General features: G+C 47.9%; 1 protein-coding gene across 2 annotated transcripts; it reads left to right on the top strand.

The window, feature by feature from the left end:
- The first annotated feature begins 3,379 nt into the window (after positions 1-3,379).
- Positions 3,380-25,572, top strand: FKBP6 (FKBP prolyl isomerase family member 6 (inactive)). 2 transcript variants are annotated; one of them, XM_043456467.1, is made up of 9 exons: positions 3,380-3,548; positions 3,771-3,888; positions 4,191-4,280; positions 5,221-5,423; positions 6,633-6,752; positions 11,831-12,025; positions 12,149-12,258; positions 13,653-13,745; positions 25,092-25,572. In XM_043456467.1, the coding sequence occupies exons 1-8, from the start codon at positions 3,492-3,494 to the stop codon at positions 13,741-13,743; spliced, it is 984 nt and encodes a 327-aa protein (XP_043312402.1). In that variant the 5' UTR covers positions 3,380-3,491; the 3' UTR covers positions 13,744-13,745; positions 25,092-25,572. The 2 variants fall into 2 exon arrangements, with proteins under 2 accessions (XP_043312402.1, XP_043312403.1); XM_043456468.1 differs by having other exon boundaries at positions 3,544-3,672.
- The last annotated feature ends 358 nt before the right edge of the window (positions 25,573-25,930 follow it).

The following is a 25,930-nucleotide window of genomic DNA, read 5'->3' as shown; positions in this document are numbered from 1 at the left end:
CAAAATTTTGTAAAGCAATTATCCTTCAATAAAAAAAAATTTTAAAAATCTTTCAATGGTTTAGAAAGATAGATATTTTCTAAATATTTGTCATACAGTCAATAAATATTTTGGTCACACTATATTATGCATTTCACAGGAGTCGGGTGGGAAATCACTGAATGGACAAGACAGAGGTGGGCATTAAGAAACAAGGATCTCTGGACCAACATGCCGCCACCACTGCAAGTCTAAGCACTCATGTCTGCAGGAGGGGTAGGGCTGCTTCCCCAGTGACAAGCTAGACCAAGGCCTGGTATAGGCAGGTAGAGACTCAATTTTATTGTATTCAACAAATATTTATTGCGAACCTCCTATGTCGAGCACTGCGCTGGGTGGCTCAAGACGGTAAAAATCTGCCTGTAATGCAGGAGACCCGGGTTTGATCCCTGGGTTGGGAAGATTCCCTGGAGAAGAAAACAGCAACCCGCTCCAGTATTCTTGCCTGGGAAATCCCAGGCAAGAAATGGACCAACGGGCCTGGCGGGCTACAGTTCACGGGGTCGCAAAAAGTCACGACTGAGTATCAAACAGAAAACAAGAAAAAGCTTCTGTCCTTCTGGAGTTTATAATACATAGGGGCAGGTCACAAATAAATGAGAGAATAGTGTTAAATGCTTTGCAGGAAGTAAACAGTGTGATAAGAGGCAGATAGGGTGGCAGGACTGTGAGGTACAATGTATCTCAGGCAAAGGGGGCACAAGTGCAAAGGACCTGAGGCTGGAAAGAGCTCAGTGCGGGTGGTGCAATACTGTAGTATTCACCGTTGAAAAGTATCCCCGTGTAACTGGACACTTGCGATTCACATCCCTGTTGTTCAAAGGTCAACCGTATTTACGAGATCCACCAGAGAGGAGGCTTGGGGGGCTGGATCACAGTAAGTCAAAGGGAAGATGAGGTCAGAGGGGCTGGCAGGGAGGGCCTGGTAGACCAGGGCAAAGGTTTGGATTTAATTTCAAGGGCGGTGGGAGCTATTGCTGGGTTTAAAGCAAGGGAATATGATCTGATTTACATTTTTTAAAGATCACTCTGGCCACTGTGTAGATATGGATCACAGTGAGTTGAGCACCTGGGTGGATGGACAGTGATGCCAAGATAAAGGTGAAAAAGGCAGATGCCAGAGTCAGATGCCTAAGAACAACCAGGTGGAGTGACTGAGTAGCCCAGCGGTCTGCAGACTTCAGCAGACCTAAGAATCACCTGAAGTGAAGTGAAGCCGCCCAGTCGTGTCCTGAGGGCTTGTTATAACAGAGGCTTCTCGACCCGGCTCCAGAGATGCCGACTCAGGAGTACGGGGACAGACCCAATTTTGTCCTAATTTTCAAACGTTCCCAGGCAACACCGCTGCTGCTAGTCTAAGCACTACACTTTGAGAGCCACTGGAAAAGTCAATTTGACTCAAAACACCTGGAGCCCTGGCGCCCAGGGAGGCTCTAGGCTGGCTGGGTGTATCATACGTAAACCTGTGGGAATGGCTGGGCTCTCGGAGATTGGGAATTGAAAAGGGCGGGGGTCCACAGACAGAGCCCTGCGACTGCTAATGTTTAGAGATCAGGAACAGGAGGATGACTGAGAAGGGACAGCAGGGCTGGTAGGAGGAAAATCAGGAAAGTGTGGCGACCAGGAAAGTGTGGCAGGAAGAATGACTGCCGAAAGGACATGTGTGGGTTAGTCGCTCAGTCGTGTCCAACTCTTTGTAACCCCATGGACAGTAGCCCGCTAGGCCCCTCTGTTTGTGGAATTCTCTAGGCAAGATCTCCTCCTCCAGGGTATCTTCCCAACCTAGAAATCAAACCTGGGTCTCCTGCATTGCAGGCTAATTCTTTACCATCTGAGCCACCAGCAAAACCCACTAGATGTCCATGCCCTAATTCTTAGGATTTGTGAATATGCTTCCTTAGATGGCAAAAGGGACTATGAAGATGTAATGATTACAGTCATTGAGCTGAATTATCACAGTGGGTCCAACCTAATCACATTGCTCCTTAACATAGAATTTGCCCTGGCTGGAGTCAGAGACAGATTAAGGAGAGGAGGCAAGCTTATAAAAACATCACCTAGGTAATATTCCCTCCCAGCCTGAGAAGGAATCAGCAAGCTGTTGCTGACTCTTGAGCTGTAGGGGCCCACGTGCAAGGACCACAGAGTAAGGGTCCTCTAAAAGGTAAGGGTCACTGTTGGCTGACAGCAAGGACACAGGGACCTCGAGCCAAGAGCTTCCGGGACCTGGATTAGCCAATGATCTGAATGGGCTTTGAAGTGGATTCTTTCCCAAAGCCTCGAGGGAGGTTGATGCCTCCATCTTAGCCCAGCAAGACTGGTGTCAGACTTCTACCACCAGACCTGTGAGATAATAAATGTATTGCTTAAAACAGTTCCTTTTGTGGTCATTTGTTACAAGAGGCAAAAAAAAAAAAAAAAAAAACACCAACTAAATACAGAAGCCAAAAGAGGCAGTTAAAGGTCAGGTCAGCTTCATCAAATGCTGATGAGAGTCCAGTAACTGGAGGACAAAGAGGAGTCTAAGGGATTTGGCAACAACAAGAGTGAATGGTGGCCTGAACCCCGGGAAAGTGGTATTGGAGTGGAAAAGAAAATGAAGAGTAAGGAGATGGAGACAGAATAGTTGAGAAAGCCTTTGCAGCAACCCTTTTGAGAAGTTTTTCCCTGGAAGAGGAGGAATGAGACCACCTGTAGCAGGAGGGAGATTTGGGACAAAGAGAGGCCTGTTTGTTTTTAGGTGGGGGATTTAGGGACACACCTCAGCTAAATGAAATGATCCAGTGGTCAAGGCAAGATGGGTGCAGGAGAGATGGGAAGCCCAATGGCGTCCAGTCCTCAACTTGGCAAGAGTGGGAGGAAGTAAGGAACAGGTTGGGGCGGGTAGGATCCCGGGCCATTCTTCCTTTGTACCAGGAGCACACAGGTGAGGCAGACTTGCTGATGGCCAGGGGCAGGCCCAGCATCACCTTGCTTTTGCAGGAACTGGGCAGTTTGACTTTAGAGTGCTGTCCGCCTCTTATGGGTCCCTGGAGCGGGAATAAGAAGGGAGGGTTGAAATCACCCACATCGGTGGTCCTGACCGTTCCAGCAACCCCTACCCCCACCCCGCGTCTGGAGCCTTGTCCTCCGTAGCGTGTTCCGCCAGCCATGTGTCCGCAGCTTGGCCATCACGTACCCGGCGGCTGATCTCAGCACCTGCACGTCCCATTCACTGTACCCTCGCCGCAAGCTGCGTCACGCTCCCCGCGCCCCTGCCTCGTGTCCCGTGGTGCGCCACGTGTCCCGTCATGCCCCACGCGGCCTCAAGTAGCGCGGGATCCAGCTCTGTGCGTGCCCCACCCCCACTCCCACCACGTGCCCCCATCACGTGACCTCCCGGGCGTCCGCACACGTGGTCTGGCGCGCTCCCCGAGCGCCCACTGGCGGTTGGCGGCGGTTGGAGCTGAGCGATGAACGTCTCCTCGCGGCCCCTGAACGGATTGCCACGGTTGGACGCGGAAGACCCGGTATAAAAGGGCGACCGCGTCGCTGTGGGGCATAGGGCGGCAGGGCCTGGGGGCAGGCGGCGGGGAAATGGGGGGCAGCGCCCGGAACCCGGGAGTCCTACAAAGAGACGACTCCCCCAGCCAGGTGAGGGCCCGGGCGCTGGGGAGTAGGGGTTGGTTGGAGCCGCCAGAGTCAGGGTGCCCGTCCAGGGCTCTGAGGTGGTGTGTTTTATCCCCCATAAGTCTCCATACCAGCGCTTAAGTCAAAGGATGCTGGACATTTCGGGGGACCGGGGCGTGCTGAAGGATGTCATTCGAGAGGGAGCTGGAGAGCTGGTGACACCGGACGCTTCCGTGCTCGGTATGTATGGCGGCCGGGCCCGGGTGCCGTCTGCCCTTGGGAGGCTGGCGATGCCCAAGTGCTGGGTTTCAAGGGATAAGCGAGGGAACCCATTACCCCTTTGTGTGAGATGGCCATGAACAGGGGCTCTGGGAGGCCCACCAGCCCAGCTCTTGAACCACACCGCCAAAGGGCAGGCATATAAACGTTGAGCAAAGCTTTTTCCAATCATGGGCTGGGGGCCTAGTTTAAGGTACTTAATGTTGTTTCTGTGTGACCGAGAGATTTGATACGGAGGCATGAGTGTCTGTCCTCTTTCCTAGTGAAATATTCTGGATATCTGGAGCACATGGACAAGCCTTTTGATTCTAATTGCTTTAGGAAAACTCCTCGGCTCATGAAACTTGGAGAGGGTAAGTTCAGATGAAAGTGAAAGTGTTGGGGACTCAGTCCTATCAGACTCTGTGACTTCTTGGACCTCCAGGTTCCTCTGTCCATGGAATTCTCCAGACAAGAGTACTGGAGTGGGTTGCCATTCCCTTCTCCAGGGGATCTTTCCCACCCAAGGATTGAACCCAAGTCTTCTGCAATGCAGGCAGATTCTTTGCCATCTGAGCCACCAGGAAGCCCAAGCTCAGATAAAGAGCTGGGAAAAAAGAAGTTGCTTGGGGGAACTGATGTAGGGCAGTGCCTGAGGACTGGAACACTGTCCAGAGCACTTGAGTTGGTTTTTCTGAGGCTGGGTTTTGCTAAACCAGCCATGTTGTCTTCCACATTCTCTTCTGAGACCTAGGTATTTGGCTTCCCTGGCAGGGTTATCTTTGCATTTGTGACGTAATCAGGGGTGCTACATACTTTGTTTATTATGAAGACGTTTGTTGAATGACTATTCCACAAGGCAGAGTGAAAAGAAAGGATGTACTCATGGTTAGAAAGGCTGGGGCCAGTGTCATAAAGATTGACACACTCCAGACAACTATCCGGGTGAAATTTGGGGAGGTATAAGCAGTGTTTGGTGGGAATGCTTAATGGAGGCACAGTTCATTTCAGCTGGGAATACTTCACGTCAGATGGGGCATTAGAAATGAGCCCTAAAGTTTGAATAAGAGTTCGCTCGGAGTAGAAGCTGGGCGTGAGGGGGTGGGAGAACAACATTGTAGGAAGAAGGAACTACGTGAACAAAGATGTCGAGGCCCGGACACTGCAGAGGCTGGAGGAGTCTGGGGGTGGTGGTGATTTGGGACGACAACGCAGAAGGCTTGGGGATACCTCTCGAAGAGATGTGGATGTGAAGGGGGAGGCACTGGGGGGCGCTGGGCCAGCTTCCACCGCGTTTTTTGTCACTTCTTCCAGATATCACACTGTGGGGCATGGAGCTGGGCCTTCTGAGCATGCGGAGAGGGGAGCTGGCCAGGTTCCTGTTCAAACCCACCTACGCCTACGGAACGCTGGGCTGCCCTCCCCTGATCCCCCCAAACACCACTGTCTTGTTTGAGATCGAGTTGCTTGACTTCCTGGACTCTGCTGAGTCGGACAAGTTTTGTGCCCTCTCGGCGGTAAGTTCTGGAGCACAGATGTTAGCACTTTGATAGAGAGATGGGTTTGGGTTTCAGGTAATTATCCTACCCCACTGATGATCGTCAGCCCCAGGGTCTGGCCAAGGGTCTGGTGTGGAGAGGTGGAGGGGAGGAGTATCTTACCACTCGCTAGTGTGTGTCTGTCTTGAGTGCTGCTGGCTCTGATGTGTGGGTACATGTGCTCGGCCAGGGGTTTGTTATGGACCAGCAGGTTGAGCTGACCTTTGTTACCATTTGCCTAGGTCTCCCTGAAAGACAGTATTTGCTTCTCAGTTTTGTTTGGTTTTCAGCAAGTCAAGCATTGGTAGCTCATACCTAGGTTGACTATGTAATTTGTTGTCCAACCTTGACCCTTGAGAGAGAAAGGGACTACTAACTGATGGGATACGAGGACACTGGGTGTAAACTGGGAGGGATGGTTTCTGTCTTAACATAACTTTACAGCTGCCTTTCCTCTGTAGCCTCGCACGTGACTCATCCCGTACGGACAGGGCTTCTCGTCGTCAGCAGCCACATGTGCGCCTTGTCCTGCTGTCTCAGCCTGGCTGTGCACGAGGCCTTAGATACCCTCCCCAGGTTCACATCTCTATATGGTGTCTCCCTGGCTAAACTCTCACCACCACAAGGGAGAGACATTACCTTTTTCTCATCTTTTCACAGAACAGAGGTTCTTGCAGATAACCTGGGTCCCCTCTCTTGTGTGCTGATTTAGAATCTTTGGGGGTGGGCCTAGGACGTCGGTTTAAAAAGAGGCTCCACTGGTGATTCTGGTGTGTACCCAGGGTAGAGCATCATGGTTGGAAAGACGAGCGGAGCTCTGGGCAGACCAAGACTGTCAGATGCTTGCTGGATGAGTGGTTGTCCTGAGACCTGACCTTTGTGCTTGGCAAGTTCCATCAGTTTCTAATTCTGTGAGGAACTGCTTCTTTAGGGAGCATCTCTGGGTAGGACTAAACTAGTGGACTTCCATTTGGCCCTCATCCGTAAAACAGCAGTTATGACCGCTGCCTGCTGTGGCTTCTGTTGGGATTCAGAGGTGACTCCTGCCCAGGCCCCTAGCCCAGTGCTCGGCACATCCACGGCAGCAGAGGTCATAGTCTAGAGGAACAGCCCTAACGGCTGTAGTGACACTGGCGTGGCGGTGGGGCTTTCAGTTTCCTTGCTGACGTCCTTGTCTTTGATCCTTAGGAGCAACAGGGTCAGTTTCCACTTCAGAAGGTCCTAAAGGTGGCAGCTACTGAACGAGAGTTTGGCAACTACCTTTTCCGCCAAAATCGTTTCTATGATGCCAAAACGAGATATAAACGGGTAAGACTGCTTCATAGTGTAAGTTTAGACCCTGGAAACTTCCTTCTTTAAGAGGGAGAGACTTTATCTCTGTCCCTTCTTCTCACCTACAACTGTTAAGAAAAATCTTACCTAAAAATCCTCATGCCAGAGGGCTAAAAACTGGGAGAGGGGACGCAGGGTTTAGGGGAACCTGGTGATGTTTGAATACGGATGTGGTTTACATGAGTGTGTTCAGGTTGTGATCGTTGATCGAGCTGGATGCTTGCTTTTATACGTGACTGTGTATTTCAATAAAAAATTTTTTAAATTCTCTTTCTAGTTTTGGGTCCTCTACCAACTGACTTCTCTACCCCATTTGCCATGTTCATTTCCTGTCTCTCTGACAGTGGACATGCATCTGAATCTAACTCCATTCTTGCCAAGCTTTTGATTGTGATTTGGCTTCCTGTGGAGGTTCTGCTGACAGGAATCCGCTGTTTGCTTTGTAATACGTTCATGAGTATTATGAGTACTTTCTGTGTGCCCAACTCTGCCCCCTAGGCTATAGAGGCAAACAGGATAAAGTTTAGAAGCATTCTGATTTTTGTCTCATTTTCATAGTGAGCCTAAACATTCAGGCTTTGCATTCAGCTGTGAACCACAAAATCCTGAAAAAGTTTTTCAAATAAACTAGTGATGTAGTTTTTCTCACAAGAAGGGAGGCACTTCAAAGCCAGCATAAACAGCTGTTCCACAAAGCCATCAGGGTACGTTCCAGAGGTCTCTGATCAGCTGCCCTTAAGCGTGTCTTTGTTGTCTTTTTCCTTCTCAAGATGGTAGTTCAACCTGCAGCGTCATGTGGTCATCTGGGCAGGAAGAAGGGAGGGAAGAAGAGTCTGGTGTATGTATTCATATTACAAGCTTTCCAGAATTTCTCCTACCCCGACTTCTTATATCCCATGGTGAATGTCCATTTGCCCTTAGCTGTATGCAGACAGGAAGCTGGAGAGTATGGTTTAATTAGTACGTTGCTGCTTTGAATGAAATGGAGGCTCTGTTGGAAAAGGAGGGAAATACATGTTCTCTTTCTCTGACTCTTTCTCTTAGCATAATACCCTCTAGGTCCATTCGTGTTGTTACAGATGGCAAGGTTTTGTTCTATCTTACGGCTAAATAATATTCCATTATGTATATGTACCCCATGTTTAAATATTCATCTATTGTTGGGCACTTTGGTGGTGGTGTTCAGTAACTAAGTGGTTTCTGACTCAAGGCCCCATGGACTGCAGCATGCCAGGCCTCCCTGTCCATCATCAACTCCCGGAATTTGCTCAAACTCATGTCCATTGAGTTGGTGATGCCGTCCAACCGTCTCATCCTCTGTCACCTCCTTCTCTTCCCCGCACTCAATCTTTTCCAGCATCAGGATCTTTTCCAATGAGTCGGCTCTGGCTACTGTAAATAATGCTTCGTCAACAAAGGGTGTATGTATCTTTTCAAATTAGTGTGTTTGTTTTCTTTGGACAAATACCCAGGAGTGGAATGCTGGATCATATAGTAATTCTGTGTTTAATTTTTTGAGTAACCATACTGTTTTCCACAGTGGCTGCATCAGTTTATATTCTTACCAACAGTGCCCAAGGGTTTTCTTTTCTCCACATTCTTCCTGGCTGTTTGTTGTCTTTTTGATAATAGCCATTCTGACAGGTGTGAGGTGATACCTTATGGTGGTTTGATTTGCATTTCCTTGATGATTGGTGGTGTTGAGCATCTTTTCATGTGCTTCCTGGCTGTATATATATCTTCTTTGGAAAAATGTCTATTTGGATCCTCTGCCTATCTTTCAAAAAGTTGTTTATTTTTTTATGTTAAGTTGTATGAGTTTTTTGTATATTTTGGATAATAACCCCTTATTGGATATATTATTTTGCAGATATCTTCTCCCATTCATTGGTGGCCTTTCCTTTTTGTTGCTAGTTTCCTCTGCTATGCAGAAGCTTTTTAATTTGATGTAGTTCCATTTGTTTATTTTTGCTTTTGTTTCCTCAGCCAGAAGAGACATATCCAAAAAAATATTCCTAACATGGGTGTCAGAGAGCATACTGTCTGTGTTTTCTTCTAAAAGTTTTTTGGTTTCAGGCCTTACATTTTAAGGACTTCCCTGGTGCCCAGATGGAAAAGAATCTGTCTGCAATGCAGGGAGACCTGGGTTCGATCCCTGGATCAGGAATATCCCCTGGAGAAGGGCATGGCAACCCACTCCAGTCTTCTTGCCTGGAGAATTCCATGGACAGAGGAGCCTGGCAGGCTACAGTTCATAGGGCTGCAAAGAGTTAGACACAATTGAGCACAGCACACAGCCTGTGTTTTAAATCTTGAAATTGCATGTGGTCTGAGTCAGTAGTCCAGTTTGATTCTTTTGCCTGTAGCTGTCCAGTTCTCCCAGAACCATTCATTGTTTACTGTTGCTGAGCTAGAATTCATGCAGCATAAAACTCACACCTAAGTGTGCAGTTCAGTAATCCTCAGTTTATTCACAAGGCTGTGCAGCCATTACCACTGCCAAGTTCTGGAACATTCCATCACCCCAGAAAGAAACCCGTGAGCAGTTACCATTCCCTCTTAGACCTCCGATGATCCCTGTTTTACTCTTTCTATGGATTTGCTTATCTGGGATATTACATGTAAATAGAATTATGAAGCATGTGATCCTTTGTGTTTGGCTTCTTTCAGGAAGCAAAATGCTTTCAGAGTTTATCTATGTTGTAGCATGTATTAGCAGTTTATTCCTTTTAAAAAAACTTATTTTTTAAACTGTGGTAAAATTTGCCAAACATAAATTTTACCATTTTAAGCACTTTTAGGTATACAACCCCGTGGCATTAAGTACATTCAGAATGTTGTGCAACCATCACCACTGCCTGTTGCAGAACTTTTTCATCATCTCAAACAGAAGTTCTTTATCCAGTAAACAGTAACTCCCACTTCTCCTGCCCCCAGCTTCTGGTAACCTCTATTCTATTTTCCGTCTCTATGAATTTATCTATTATGGGTACTCATGTAAGTGGAATAATAACAATATTTATCCTTTTCTGTCTGACTCCTTTCACTTAGCATAATGTTTCTAGTTTTATCCATGCTATAGCATGTATACTAATACATGCTATATTTCATTCATTTTTATAGATGAATAACATACTCTGTTGTGTGGATCTTACTGGGGCTTCCCTGGGGGCTCAGATAGTAAAGACTCTGCCCTCAGTGTGGGACACCGAGGTTTGATCTCTGGGTCAGAAATTGCTTTTCCTTGGGGAAAGGAATGGCTTCCCACTCCAGTGTTCTTGCCTGGAGAGTTCCGTGGACAGAGGAGCCTGGCAGCCTGCGCCCGTTGGCTGTAGTGGGGATCTCACTGCCTTTTGTGTGTGTGTTCATCAGTTGGAGGACGTTTGGGTTGTTTCCACTTTTTGGCTGCTGTGAATAATGTTTCTAAGAACATTTGTTCACCAGTCTTTGTGTGTAGACTGATGTTTTCAGTTCTTTGGGGTACATAGCTAGGAGCGCAATTGCTGGGTCATATGGTGAATCTTTTTGAAGCACTGCTAAATTGTTTTCCATGGTGGCTACCACTTTTCACATTCCCATCAACAATACAAGGCTCCCAGTTACTCCACATCCTCACCAACACTTACCTTCCGTTTTTTAAAATTACAGACATCCTAGTGGGTGTGAAGTAGTATGTCATTGTGATTTTGCATTTCCCTGATGACTAATGATGTTGGGTGTCTTTTCATATGCTTATTAGCTATTTGTGTATCTTCCTAGGAGAAATGTTTATTCAGATCCTTTGCCCGTTTTAAATTTGTTTGTCTTTATTGTGGAGTTGTAAAAGTTCTTAATTCTGGATACTAAACCCTTATCAAATGTGATTTGGTAATATTTTCTTCTGTGGTTGTTATTTTGTATATTCCTGAAAAGAAGAAGATGTCTTTTTACTCAAAAGTCAAAATAAATTATCTGAAGGCATGGACAATGACAGCAGTAAACCGTTATATGTTGTCAACTGAAACCAGTAACTGCTTGTTATAATGATTTTTCTTAAACATCAGTCCTTCAGTCATTTTGTTCTTTCGTTTTCTTGACAGTGTCCTTTGAAGCACAAAAGCTTTTAATTTTGATTAAGTCCCGGTCATTTATTCTTTAGGTATTTGTGCTTCCAGTGTTTTGATTTATCTGAGACTGCGAAGGTTTACACCCGTGTTTTCCTCTAAAAGTCTTGCTTACAGCTGAGCTCTGAGCTTTAGGTCTGTGGTCCATTTTGAGTTAATTGTATGTTGTCTGAGGTAGGAGTCAGCTTCATCCTCTTGCTTGTTGACATCCATTTATCACAGCACCACCTGCTGAAAGGCTACTCTTTCTCCATTGAGTGGTGTTGGCACCTTGTGAATAGTTGATTCTAGATGTGCATAGGTTTGTTCCTGGACTCTCCATCTGCCTTGCTGGTTCTGTTCTGTTGATATGTATCTGTCTTTTTGGGTACCACACTGGCTTCGGTAGTAAGTTCTGCAATTAGAGAGTGTGAGTCTTTCAACTTTGTTCTCTCTCTGACCACCTGCCTTCACCCCGCCTTTTTTAAGTGTTGTTTTGGCTGTTTAGGATCCCGTGAATTTCCATATGAATTTTCAGATCAGCTTGACCATTTTTGCAAAAAAGGCAGTTGAAATTTTGGCAGCAGTTGAATTGAAAATGTAGAATAATTTGGGCACTATTGCCGTCTTAACAGAATTAGGTGGTTTGATCTGTGAACATGAACTGTCTTTCCATTTATTTAGATCTTTAATTTCTTTCAACAAAGTTTTATATTTTTCAGTTTATAAGTGTTGCACTTTAAATTTATTGCCACTTATTTTATTCTTTTTGGTGCTGTTATAAATGCAGTTGTTTTCTTCATTTCCTTTTTGGATTGTTAAAGAAATACAGCTAACTCATATGTTGATCTTGTGTTTTGCAACTTTGTGAACCCACTTTTTAGCTCTAAGTGTGTGTGTGTGTGTGTATTCTTAGGGTTTGCTGTACATAAGACCACCTTCTCTCGACCACCTGTCTCTTCCTTCCCACAGGCCTTGATGCTCCTCCACCGGCGAGCAGCGCCCGCTGAAGAGCGGCACTTGGTGGAGACCGCCAAGCTGCTCGTTTTCCTCAATCTGTCCTTTACGTACCTGAAGCTGGAGCGCCCCGCCATGGCCCTGCGCTACGGAGAGCAGGCTCTGATCATTGACCGAAAGAATGCCAAGGCCCTCTTCCGCTGTGGACAGGTGAGCGGGAGGGCAGGGACCTGGGACGGAATGCTCGAGGAACGGCCGCAGTGGCGGTCAGCTGTGTTACCGCCGCGGTGCTCTTTCCTGAAGCGTGCTTGTAACACGTTGTCCTTTGGGCAGGCTTGTCTCCTTATGACTGAGTACCAGAAGGCCCGGGATTTTCTAGTCCGAGCCCAGAGGGAGCAGCCCTTCAATCACGACATCAATAACGAGCTGAAGAAACTGGCCAGGTGAGACCACTGTTTGCCGGAGCACAGAGAAAGAAATATGTGGTGTATCTGCCGCTCTGGCCTGTTCACTTGGGTAAAGGCCTGTTCGATGTTGCCAAGCCCGTGTTAGGAGGCAGCGCCCCCTAGAGCTGGCTTTAGGAAGTGCACAGCTCTCTAAACCCGCAGCTCCGGAGAGGGGGTGGGGGCGTAGGACAGACCTCCAAACCACACACCATTGCCCACCAGGACCATTGCCCACCTCCCTGTCCTCCTCACCAGGCAGCGCCCTAAAGAGGTGGCCAGTGTGATTTTTAGAAAGGGCAGCATTCTTCAGATATTCTTCCCTGCCAGCTGAGAACCTCTGTGCTCAACTGACTGCAGGAAGATGTCTTAAAGATGCTGGTTTGATTTGAAATGGCTCTTTCAGGTCTGAGTCATTCCCTAGGATGCCTCTCTTGTTACCCAGGTGATACCGATACCAGTATCTCAGTAATGTTACTTTTTCTGATTGTGGAAGCTACATATTCATTGTAGAAAACTTTGAAAATTTCAACATAATTCCATCGCCTCATATTATAACCACTGTTTTTTTTTAGGTATTCTTTTGTTTCTCTTTATTGGTGAGGTTTCTCTACTTATGTTAACATTTTTAAACATTTAATACAGATTGCTAGTTAACACTTTCTTTTTTAAAAAATATTTATTTATTTTTGGTTGTGCTGGGTCTTCGTTGCTGTGAGGGGGACTAGTTGCAGTTCAGGGTCTTCTTTTGCAGTGGCTTCTCTTGTCGCAGAGCGCAGGCTTCAGTAGCTGTGGCACACGGGCTTAGTTGCCCTGAGGCATGAAGGGATTGAATCCGTGTCCCCTGCATTGCAAGGCGGATTCTTAAGCACTGGACCATCAAGGAAGCCCTAAAGCTTTCTTGACAATTAAAAGAAAAAAAAAGCACAAGGTCTGTGTACCTCCTGCTTGGATCCAGATATTTGCATTTCAGGCCTTGAAGACTTACAGAAGTTTCCTTTCTGGTATTTATAAACATCCTGTTAAGAAAGGTGTAAAAATTTTGGAATCTGACCATTCTTTAGCAGGAAAGCCTCAAGATAAATGAGAGATCTCTGAGTATGAGGTGTTGCTCAGCTGCACGCAGCTGACAGCGTCTCTGACAGCAGCTCCTAACCTTCGAGGCTGCTGTCTTTGCGGAGGGTGGGCTTTTTGTCCAAGTGTTTCCTGAACAGCCCTCTGGGGAGCCTCCCCCAGTTCCCTCCTCCTCCAGCATTGCTTCCACCCCCTCCTGATTGGGTTTGAGGCCTGCTGAAGTTTCGGTGTTTCTGACCCTGAGTGGAGAATTCTAGCCTCTAGGTGTCACTTCCCATAGATACTGCACTTCTCTAACTACTGGGTATTTCTCCCTGCAGCTACTATAGGGACTACATGGACAAAGAGAGAGAAATGTGTCACCGGATGTTTGCTCCTGGTGACAATGGCTCTACAATAGGAGAAAACTAAAGGTAAGCTGACAGACACAAAGCCTCAGGATGGAGCCATTGTCAGGTGAAAATACTGTTAACTCCAAAACGCATTTAATACATCCTCCCAGAAGATTGTGGTTTAGCCTCACCAGTCTTAAATGAGTTCTTTTTTAAAAATAATTTCATGTATTTATTTTTGGCTGTTCTGGGCCCTCATTGCTGCACGGACTTTTCTTTAGTTGTGGGAGCAGGGGCTACCCTATAGTTGTGGTCCGTGGGCTTCTCATTGCGGAGCATGGGTTCCAGGGAGCATCTTTGGTAGTTGCAGCCCATGGGCTCAGTAGCTGTGGCTCCTGGGCTCGAGAGCACTGGCTCAATAGTTGTGGCACACACACTTGTTTGCTCCACGGCATGTGGGATCTTCCTGGACCAGGGATTGAACCTGTGTCTCCTGCATTGACAGGCAGATTCTTTACGCCTGGACCATCAGGGAAGCAAGCCCCAGCCTTGCCAGTCTTAATCACTGTCAGAACACTGACATTAGGCTACAGTTGGGCCAAATCAATCCAGAAAACCTGTTTTATAATAAAGCATTGACTGGCTCAGGTAATTTATTGAACACTGTACCGACAGCAAGCCAGAATGGTTGTCCGGGTTCAGAATGCTGTCAGGCTATCGGTTGTTCACCCTCATGATCACGGGACCGACGGGAGCTCTGGCTCACTGCCCTACATCGTGAGAGCCCATGGGGCAGCATGCTGCCAGGCCAGGAAAAGATCTGGATTCAGACTTTCATGTATAAACATCACTGCTGAATGAGTATCGAATTTACACCATCATACAGTAGAGAAGATGTGAGTCAGATCGTCGTAAGCTGGGGGCCATCTGCCGTCTAGGTGAGAAGGTGGGCCGTTCTTCTTGGTCCCCAAGTGACAAGTGCTGCCCACTGGGAGGAGAGGAGCCCTCCTCCCCGGAGCCGTGGGTCACTGTGGTGCAGAGGCAGGCCCGTGCTGTGGGCCGCCTCAGGGAGGGGCACGGAAGCCTGAAGGGCCGTCCAAGGCTCGGGCTAGATTTGTAGGTTTGAGTTGGTTTAGCCTTAAGTTTAAACATCCAACTAGTCCATCCTAAAGGAGATCAGTCCTGAATATTCATTGGAAGGACTGATTGAAGCTAAAACTCCAATACTTTGGCCACCTAATTCGAAGAGCTGACTCATTGGGAAGGACCCTGATTCTGGGAAAGATTGAAGGCAGGAGGAGAAGGGGACGACAGAGGATGAGATGGTTGGATGGCATCACCAACTCGATGGACATGAGTTTGAGTAAACTCTGGGAGTTGGTGATGGACAGGGAGGCCTGGCGTGCTGCAGTTCATGGGGTCACAAAGAGCCGGATAAGACTGAGAGACTGAATTGAAGCCTAAACACGAAAGCAGAAATGTTTCATGGCTTTTATTCACCTCCCTCACAGTAGTGAGGCTATCCTTGTAGTTATTAATGTGATGGTTTATCTGGGCAGTGAAGTTGATGCTTTTCTTAATCTGGTTTTCCCCCCAAACCTGAAAGCCTCCAACCTCACCTTCCATTTGAACACATTGTTAATGATGATTGATCCAGATGTCGAGGGTGGGGGCGGTTGGTGACCGCTAAGGTTCCACTTATTCCGAGAACTAGAGACAGAAGGTGCTGGGGCAGCAGGGGGTGGATGCCCGGTCCTGCAGCAATTGCACCCCACCGGGGGTTACACACCGGGTTCTGGTTTCTCCAGGACTGCATGACGTAACTCTCTTGTCTGGTTTACTGTTACTTCAGAAAATTAATGGAAACAAAATCACCTGCCTTAAACACCTGCTTGGCTTGAGTAGTTAGCTCTGCTCTCTTGAGAGAAGTCAAACAAGAGACAACAAGAAAACAGCTGCTGGACGGGCTCATGGTGATAAATCTCTTCTTTGTTTCCTGCTCCGTCTCTCTACAAAAGAGGCCTGAGAAGAAGGCAGTGAAAAGGCCCATTCAGTCCAGAGTTTTCTCACGAGTGATCTGTACGCTCTTGTCTCTGCTGCATCAGAAACAGGCAGTCGGTGTCACACGTCAGCGTCACTGTCACTGCTGACCATGACCCTGTGACCCTGGCCTCAGGCCTTGTGGGGACACTGGTGTATTTGCAGGTCTTCTGAGCGGAGATGTGAGCCAGAGGACTCTTCTCCTTCGATGACCATCTGTGTATGGCAGAAATGGAATCCCAGTAGCTTTTTACCATGATATTTTGGACCATGAGCTGGCAGGTCCTTCTGCTTAATGAAGATCCTATTCTTCCCAGGTCTGTCCTAGAAACAAAGCCTTGGAAACCCAACAGGACAAGTTTCCTCTGTTGTCCTCACCTCCCACCTCTTTGCGTCTGGGAGACATTTTTTAGCGGCCGATTCTGAGATGGCTTCTGGGGTGTCCCTAAGTCTCAAGTTTGTCTTATCACCAGCAGATTCCCACTGCCATTGAGGTTGTAACGCGTTTTAACTTTTGTGTTATTCATGGTTTCTCGGCTCCCCTTTTTTGTATTGTATTGTACTTTTGCCTAGTCACTTCAGATGTCTAGCTTTTTATCAATAGAATATGTCACCAACCTAGTTTTAACTAACTAGGATCATTTAAAATGTGCATTTGTCTTCCAGGCTGTTAGAAGCTACTGACTTACCTCCATGTTGTCTTCTGAGATGTTAGTTAACTTCTGGTGGAACAAGAGTCCCCTCAGTTATATTCTCTAAGACTCTGGTGATAGTAGACTTAGTTTTTTGAGATCAGTAGGCCATGTCTCTTTCACCTTTGTATTTTCTAGCATCTGGAACCATGCCTAGCGTGTGATTGGCGCTCAGTAAAGGTTGGAGGGATCAAGTATGAAATAGCCAAAACAGCAGCCTCACCTCTTTGAATCCTTGCCTTCCTGGCTGACTCCCGTATTGGCCCTCAGGACTCATGTTCTTGCCAGTAGCAGAAACCCATCCTTAACAGTGGTGACTGCAGAAGAGGTTTGCTGAGGGGATCCTGGGGGAGCTTACAGGATTTGGGGAGACGCTGAACACTCAGAACTCGTTAGGCAGAGACGGAGGTTCTCGGGGAGTCAGTCCTTCCTCGCTGCACTTCTGCCCTGAGGAAGGCCCCGGCGTCCATTTCCACAGCGTTTCTATTATAGAGGGGTATCCCAACCCTCACCTCCTTCCTCTTCCTGAGCCGGTGCAGCTCCAGCTTGAAAAATCCCGAAGCAGGACTCTGGCCAGGTTTGGAGGGTGTGGAATCCCGGTTATCATGTCGTTTCATCCACAAGGATTTCCCTGTGTATCTCTAAAAGATACGGGCCACTCTTGCAAAATTTTCTTTCATTCTCTGAAATGCATATTTGTCTGCTCATTTGCTTTCACTTTTCTCTTTTCCATGTTGCAGACTTTCCACAAATGGTTGGTGTGTCTTGGCTGATTATTCACATTTAAGAATGAAACAGTAAGAAAATTTGACCAGGGGCTCTGTTTACCTGGGCAGGTCTTCTCAACTCATCCTTCTTAATTTAAGGCTGAATAGATGGGTGCCAACCAAAATGCTTTGAGATCCTTAAATACCACAGGGAGGAGCTTTGCTCCAACTCCTACACTAGCTTATAAATTCTGTATTATTTTAATCTGCATATCCTCAATTTTTAGTGAGGTTGAACACCTTCTTGGCATATTTATTGGCCTGTATATTCTTTGTGCATATTTCCTGTTGATGTCCTTTGCTCACTCTTGGGTGTTTTCTTTATTGATTTGTAGGAACCCCTCTTCATGTGATGGCTGTTTACTAAATGTCTGTTATGTAAGTTCACGTATTTTCTTCTGGCTGTTTTGAGTATTTATACGTTTCCGTGTCTGGCTGCTTTCTGTGTGGTCTCTGGAATCCACCCTGTGCTCACACTTGGCCTGTGGGAGTAAGCAGAGGTCTGTCGTGAGGGAGCAGGAGCGCTCAGGGTGTGACGGGCTTGCTGGTAGCTCCTCTTGGAGTCTGAGCGTCAGTCTGTGTCCACAGTGCTTTGTAATGTCCATAAGCCCATTTAATCTTCCCAACATTTTTTGAGGGAGAAATTATCTCTATTTTACAGATCAGGGAGAGGAATAAAGCTCAGAGAATCAGACCCTTTCCCTGTGAAAGTCTTTGTGTGTGTGTAAACAACTGTGACCATTTTCATTTGATTTGAAATGTAAACCCACAGATGCTGTCTGAGGCTTTGAATACATTCAGCTTCTTTCTCCAGCTGGGGTGTTATCACTGATTGCTCAGGGATTTTTTTTATTTCTTTCTTAGGTGTTTAGGAATTTCCTCCCTTTGCTCTGCTCTCCATACTTAACAGAAGCTGAAGCCTTTGTGCTGCAGAATTAAGATTGAGCCATGTTGCTTAGCCAGCCTCAGGGAAAGAGCATCTTAACAGATTTTTTTGAAAATGTTTTCTGGAAAGTCAGCAGCTCCTGAGAGGCTCGGGTAGAAATAAAGGCTAGTAATAAGCTCCTGTGGTTGAGGTTCTAGGGCTCCTTTAGCCCTGGTTCAGAGTGTCCGCCAGAGTGAGCCCTGGAACTACAGGCGCCGCAGAGCTCGGTGCCGAGGCTCGGGGGTCCTCTGGGGTCAGGGGCTCCCTTGTTCCAAAACAGCCTTCCTGTGTCCGGCCTGCACTCGTCAGTTGCCAGGAAACCCTAGGAGGAGGTCATCATCCCTCACAGTGTGTGACCAGATTCAGATGAGAATCTGCTTGATCCTGTTCTTCCCAAAGGGATTAAGGAGAAACTCAAATCCACTGTAGAGTCTATAAAGGTATTTCATGCCTCCAATTAGACGCATCTGAGTCCTGAATAAATAGTAACTTGCTTCAGTGTATTTTTGTGATTTTATGTGTTGTCAGTTCTGACTGACTTTTCCTGCATCCCCACTTCTTTTACTCCTCCCAGCGGAGGTGTGTTTTCCTGGGAGTAACTGGGCATCCATCCTCTTGTTGGATGAGGGTCATGCCGTTTTCCAGGCAGACTGTTAGTCTCTTGATCTTTAGGAAATCTGTGAAATGCCTTTTCCTCCAGCTCAGGAGATGTCTCTGACGCCATCCCTTTGTTGTGTGACTATAAATAGTCCCCTTGGGTTGGCACCTTTTGACGTACCCCTTCCTGGGAAAAGTTTCCGCTGGTAGTTTCTTCGGCCCCTTCACCTCTCTTCTCAGCCCCTTTGGCAGCTGTTGTTGCTCTTCAGTTGCCAAGTCATATCCGACTCTTCGTGACCACATGGACTGCCCACGGCAGGCTTCTGTGTCTCTCAGAGTTTGCCCAAGTTCATTCATGTCCATCAAGTCAGTGATGCCATCCAAACATCTCATCCTCTGTCGCCTTCTTCTTCTGCCTTCAGACTTTCCCAACATCAGGGTCTTTTCCAGTGAGTCGGTTGTTCTCATCAGGTAGCCAAAGTATTGGAGCTTTAGCATCAGTTCTTTCAAAGAGTGTTCAGGGTTGATTTCCTTTAAGATTGACTAGTTTGATCTTCTTGCTTTCCAAGGAACCCTCAAGAGTCCTGACAGCCATGACAGGCCCCGAACCCACTGCCAACTGAGGTTTACTTCTGGACTCTTAGTGAGTGAGGTATCAACAAAGGCTAGTTAATTAAATTCAGGAGATAAACTAGGTTCCTTTTTCTAATCTTCAAATCAATGATTATTGAAGTGCCCTTACCTTTCCGTAGGGGGCTGAAAAATGGGAAATCTGGATTCTCAGACTTAGCTTGCTTTCTGCGACATCAGCCAAGTCACCGAACCCCTCTGGCCTGCAGTCTTCCCATCTGTACGATGCAGCGATCAGATCTTTAAGATCTCTCTGCACCTCCATTCCCGTCAGATGTTGGCTCAGTCTGTTTTTAATTTCTTGGATTTGTAATTACCTAATTATGAATAAGCCGTGTTTCCAGGCCTGTGTAACCCAGGCCCTGACTTAGATAAATAAGGATACAGGCACATAGTGAAAGAAGTGAGCATCAGTAGTAAAGAATTAGCAGGAAGTCACCCAGGAGGAGGTAGAGAGGGATAGACCCTGGGAGCAGGAACTGAGAGGACAGGCTGGGAGCCTGGGGGACGAGTGGGAGATTTAGCTGGGAAGGCTCTGGTGGGCTTCAGGGAGCCACAGACGAGCCCCTGAGTAGTTGTGTGTCCTGCACAGAGAGACGGGACAGCTGCTGTCAGCTTCACAGCGGGGTCTCTGACACCGGGAAAGGTAGAAACAAAAAGAAGACAAAAGAAACCCTCTAGGAGGTGAATTTCATAGAGTAGTGACCAGCAGTGTCACGCCCACCAACACAAAGGACGAGGACTGAGAAATAATTCAGTCGTGCATCCGTCAGTGTGGAGTGGTGGGAATGCAGGCAAGACCACGTGCCTACCCCCTGGGCGTACCGAGAGCAGGAAGTGCAAGGCAGGGAGCAAGCCAGTATTGCTGGCTCAGCCGCCTCGAAACCTGGCTGGTGGGGCCCCTCCCCAGGGACTTGGGTTCAGCAGCTTGGCTGGGGCCCCAGACTTGCTGTTTCTAACGAACTTCCAGGTGATGTGGATCAGCCGGCCTGTGGAGCACAGTAAGGTAGACGGCTTTCTCAAGACATCCTCATGAGAAGAGGAAAGAAGCGAATGCAGTGAATAATCCAAACCTTGTTTTGAAACAAGGGTGGCCGTTGGTGGCACTTCTGACCCCTGTTTGTCATATATTCTGCTGTCTTCCCCTCCGTGCAGTGGCAGCTGATGGCCGTGAGCGCTGACAGGTGTCATCGGAGGAAGTGTGCTGAGTCCGGGGCCACCCCCAGGTCAGGGCAGAGGCCCGGGTGCTCTCGGGTTCAGCTTACACCTAGCAAGGGTGGGCTTCGGGGGACCACGCAGAGAGCGCGATACGTGTTCCCAGCAGGAAGCCTGCCTCAGGCCAGCGCTGAGAAGTAGAAGTAGTTGGGGTGGGGGTGTGCACCAGGGACGCCGAGGGGACTACAGCAGGAGGAGTCCGTGCGCAGCAGGCCACCAGCGGCCAGGGCCGAGGTGGGGACGGGCAGATGACGGTGGGCCCAGCAGTGAGGGCTGGCTTTGCACGGCAGTGGGGAGGGGGCAGCAGGGAGGACCGAGGAGGCCAGAGGGCACGGCCAACTGGAGGGGTGGGCGAACATCACATCGTGGAGTACGGGAGGGGGCTCGGGCTTCTTGTAAAATTCTTCTCCCTCAGTCGGATGTTTGAGATACCCAGACTAGGTTATTCCGATTGAGTGATGCATTGTGAGTTAGAGAACTAGTTAAGTGACTTCAGGGAGGGTCTAGGAATCTTCACCTTTTTGTGTGTTATCTGGGACTTGAAGAGGGATCCACAGCTTTCACCAGTTTTTCAAAGGCTGTATGACCCACACGAGGTGAAGATCCACTGTTCTAGAGGTTTCTCACAGACACTGTTCACGTCTGCCCGCTCACGAGCTGTAGACCAGGGCTATGGATGGGCAGGGCTGGTCCACGATGCCGTGGGAACTCCTTTTATCCACCTGGCCCTCAGCCCTTTACCCTAGGGTTTCAGACAGAGACACCCCGGGCTCCGCAGGCTCCGGCTCCAGGTCCCAGGATTACATCACTTCCCTGTCTTCTCGGTTACGTTCTCACACCCTTCTCTGATTACCGCCCACTATTCTGTGCAGCTACTGTGGACACTGATCATATCGTTGCTGGAGTTTCTATTTCACAGTGACTGTGCCTTTTCCCCAGGCCTGGGGTTCACTCTCCTCAGAAGCAGCTTGTTTAGTATTAATATATTCAGCTGGAGTCTGCCCTGCTGGACCTTTGTCTTTGTTCCCTGCCCAAGTCTGATGACTTCTGTCTTTGTAGGTCTCCTGGCTGATCTTTCCTTGAGCCCCGGGTACATGACGGCTTTCTCTCTGCCTTTTGCACCTTAGTATGCAATGAGTATTGGATTTTCAAAATGAAATGTGAACTCCTCCATTTTGATGCATTTTTGTTCATGCTAAAGTGTCCCTTTTTATTAGTTTCAAATTGAAAATTCTGTTGACTGAACTTCACAAACTCCAGTGTCTGATCTTGGACATTCTCCTTGCCCATCTGCATCCTCGGGCGCACATGTTTGTGCTGCGTGAATATTGAATACAGGGCTTATTTCTACAGTCTGTGTGTGGGACACAGACTGGATTGAGTTTTTGTTTTCATTGATGATGATTAAACTTTTTATTATGGATATTTTCAAACCTATTCAGATTTAGAAGGAATAGCATGACAGTGTGGTTATCAGCATTCTGCCGTTCTGTTTCTTCTACCACCCCCTGCCCTGTAACTTTTTGTCAGTATTTTAATTTAAATTATAAAAATGCTACGTGCTTATGGTTTTAACCCAGAAGGTGGAGAATAAAAGGTTCCTGTACCCAAACCTATTTTCTAGAGGTAACCACTGACGTTTCTTATGTGTCCTTCTCAAAGCATTTTTGTGAATATTCAGGATTGTGGGTGTCTGTGTAATCTTCCACACAAATAGAATTATACATTTCGTACCATAATGCAGTTTGGGTGTTTCCTAGGTTAGCATACAAAGAGCTGCCTCATTTTAAGAAAACAACTCAGTGGCGTTCCATCCTACGAGGGAATCATCATATTCTTAACAGTGATTGATAGGTGGATGAATAGGTAGACAGACAGATGACATGGTTATCCCCTCAGCTGAATTTTCTATGATATTTGTTAAAATGTCATGTTAGTGGGTGGTACACATGTAACTTCAACTGATCCAGGAGTCACTAAAGTGACCTCTCAAGTGTCTGTACCAGCTTATATCCCCTTTGGTGCTGTTGAGATTCCATTATTTAGCTTTGCCATCATTAGTATTGTTAGATGTCTTAATCTTTTCCAGTTTGGTGCATCCAAAATGAGATCTTGTTATTAGTATTGACAGGTCCCTGATCAAGCATCTTTTCAGATGTTCATGTGTCCTTTCTATAAATTGCCTGTTTGTTTCCCTATAACCAAACACCTTTCCAAGTTTTTCAGGTTTTGGGGTTTGTTTTTTTTTTTTGATAGTAACATGTCAGTTGCTTCCCTGGATACTCTAGGCATATGATCGTCACATTCAAGTAATGGTAACCTTGTCCTCTGCTTCCCACCTTCTCTTTTCTTACTCAGAGCCCGTCTCCCCCTGTGGGCTGAGTACTTCCCGAAGAGTGCTAGACGGTGATGGCGGCCCAGCACCGTGTCTTTGTGACCACAGTGGGTGGACCCGCTGCTGCTGTATTGCTCAGCGTGATCCAGGCTTTCAGTGAGGATGCAGCCTACTTTCTGTCATGCTAAGGAAATGTTTTTATACTCAAGTTTCTATCAGGAACGATTGTTATCAAATGCCTTCCTGTCACAAAGATAAGCTTTTTTTTCCTTTTAACCTTTGACCTATTATTATGGTTTATAATGTTGAATCTTTGCGGTAGGGATAGAAATATTGTGCATTGTTAGCTGGTTGCTTTGCGAGAGGACTGAGCGCCTTTAACACAAAAGAGCACATTCCTTTCCTAAGCAGATGCAGTCATGGGACATTCTGTAATGAAAGACTTGTAAGCTGAGTAGGAGAATTGGAGGCAAAAAGAAACTGCATTTGCTCCTCATGGGTTAACAGGAGTCCTCGGTTTTCCTTGGGCTGCTTGATGAGCGCTGGCACAGGCGAAGGGGCTGCTCTTCCTGCCGTGGTACTTAAGCCCCGCAGTCTCTTCCACAGAGCAGGCAGACTCATCCTTTTTAAAGAGTCAGTTCTCTGTTCAGAAGCTCCAGTGACTTCCACTGAACAGAGTAAACCCGAAGTCCTTTCAGTGCCTCTGTGGCGCGCGTGACAGGCCCCTTGCTGGCTGGCTTCCTTGTGCTCACTCCACTTTGCCCACACTGACCTCCTGGCGCCTCTCACACTCTCCAGATGTGTTCTTGACTCTGGGCCTTTGCACTGACATTCCTCCAAGCTGGAAAGCCCTTCTGACTATTCAGAGCTCAGTCTACTTAATGTCGCCTCCTTGGAGAGGTCTTTTCACTTACTGTATGTTAAATTACAACTGACGTCCTTCTGTGTCCCTATAGCCTGCTGATTTTTCTTCACAGCAGTTATGTGTGTTGGTTTATCTCTTTATCCCACTAAAGAACGTCCCAGGAGGTTTGTCAGTTGCATTTCCCTGGTGCCATGTTTTTCTGTAATGTGCTATAAAGGGCAGCCAAGCAGGCTTAGTCAGCAGAGTGCCGCAGCACTTAGAGGCGCAGAAGAGCACGCCTCGTGGTAGATTGAGGTGAGCAGCGAGACGGACGCCCTGAGAAAGCGCTGGCCGCCTCTCCTCCCTGCGCTGGCCCACCTGCTCTGCCCAGGGCTCGGGGTGAGGGGCCAGTGCAGGCCGCTCTCCCCCAACTCAGAAGCTGCTGCTCAGCGAGACAGCAATGAAGGATGTGTTCTTAACTGCGACCCCCCCGCCCCCAGGCCGGGACACGCCCATGCACCGGGGCCCCGGGTGGGCCGGCGCGTCGGCCCGCGCCCACGCCCGTGTCCCGGCATTTCCCGTGGCCCTGGGCCCAGCTGGGGAGGCGGTGACTGCAGAGCTCTCAGTGCTTGTCCTACTGGCTTTCGTGGCGTTCCCACCTCCAGTCGCGGTCATGCTGGTCTTGTGACCACTGAGTGAAGTATATCCTGTAGGAATGTTTGATAGCTGAGGAAGGAGGTAGGACTGGCCCAGGATCACAGAGCGGGAATGGTGGCACCGGGAGTCCACGTGGATCTCCTGGCTCTGGATAAACTACCACACTGGGTCCCTGCCGTCAGCGCCGTGTTCCCGGCCTCTGTGGGGAAGCCAGCTGTCCCGTGGAGCTGTCCCGGTGAGGCCTGTCCGGACGTCTTGTCTGGCTACATCCCTAGTGGTCAGTGCTGCCCAGTGTGTGTCCCAGGGGTTTCATGTGTCCCCCTGAAAGCAGCCGCTTGTACGTTTGGCCCTTTGGGAGTGCTTTTGACACCCTCAAGTGTTTGAGGACGTATAGCCCTTGTGGAACAGTTGCGATGGACTGATGAGCGCTCTGCCCACACTCAGGAGTTAGTCATCTATTTGGAGGCTTCATCTGAACAATGAAGTTGAACTGGATGGTGTCAGGGGCCCTTCTGTTCTGATTTTCTGAGATGGTGTTCTTAAAGTTTCAAAGCCACCGTATTAACCGGTCACCATTTCCCAGGACCCACCCCTTAGAGCCCTTGCCCCCTAGGGGCATCTGTCTGTCCCTGGTTCCCGCCTGGACTCAGACCCAAAGTGGCTCTGGCGCCCTCTGGGATGGCTGAGTCCCACTCTGTTCCTAACTGCTGTGTTTGATTTCCTAGATTTCGCAGCTAATGACAAGCGAGAGAAGCGAGGCTGCCCAGAGTTCTCCATCGTTATGGGAGGTGGGCAGAGCGCTTTCCAGAAGAATCTCCTCAGCGCAGACTGTGCCTGACCTGCTTGGAAGAGGGGCTGAGTGTCTGCAGCCCAAGGCCACGGGCACGGCCCCGTCTGCGACTGATGCTGCTGAAGTGTTTTCACAGCTGCTGCTTTCTGTTTCTCGTTTTCATGCAGAGGAGGTGAAAGGGTAGCTACTGACAAGTAGGAGAATGCTATTTTTTAAGGCAATTGCTTGTTTTTTCAAATAGAATTAGTCCTTGGCTTTTCTCCAGTCCCAGCCCCCTTCCTGCTGCTAGTGTCCCTGGGTGAATACAAATAGGGATTGCTTTGTGTATTTTGTAGGGCTCTCAGTTTTGAAAAAGAGAGAATTATGTTACAGATGTTTTTGTTGTAAGTAAATAAAACACTTCCTTGTCTTTGCAAGATCCAGTGTAAATTGTGTTGAGTTCAGCTAAACTTATGAAGTCAGTAGATAGGGCAGAGGGACAGCTATTCACTGAGACCAGTTGGATAAGCGAGAGTGGGAGTTGGGTTCATTTTCTGGAGCCACAGCAGTTCTTTTTGACCTAAGGGTAAATGCTTGGGCATTGGCATTGGGGTTCCCTTGAAATCTGCTCCCTTCCGTGGGGAGCTGTTTCAAGACAGTTAATTGGAAACCTGGGAGCCAGCCAGTCCTCCCGCACTGTTGTGGGCTGCGTGTCTTGCAAAAATGTGTGTGTGTTGAGGTGTTACAAAGCCAGCCTCCCCGTGGTGTCTTGGACAGTGTGGTGCTGGGTGGTGA

The sequence above is a fragment of the Cervus canadensis genome, chromosome 32 (genome assembly GCF_019320065.1).
Source record: "Cervus canadensis isolate Bull #8, Minnesota chromosome 32, ASM1932006v1, whole genome shotgun sequence".
NCBI lineage: Eukaryota > Metazoa > Chordata > Mammalia > Artiodactyla > Cervidae > Cervus > Cervus canadensis.
Note: the sequence above shows the minus strand (reverse complement) of the source record. Positions and strands in the feature narration are given on the sequence as shown.

Bases quoted from the DNA above. Each gene is read 5' to 3' on its own strand.
- FKBP6 (XM_043456467.1), top strand. From the start codon at position 3,492: ATGAACGTCTCCTCGCGGCCCCTGAACGGATTGCCACGGTTGGACGCG. The intron at 3,549-3,770 runs GTATAAAAGGGC...ATCCCCCATAAG, and splicing joins GGTTGGACGCGGAAGACCCG to TCTCCATACCAGCGCTTAAG. The intron at 5,424-6,632 runs GTAAGTTCTGGA...TTTGATCCTTAG, and splicing joins AGTTTTGTGCCCTCTCGGCG to GAGCAACAGGGTCAGTTTCC.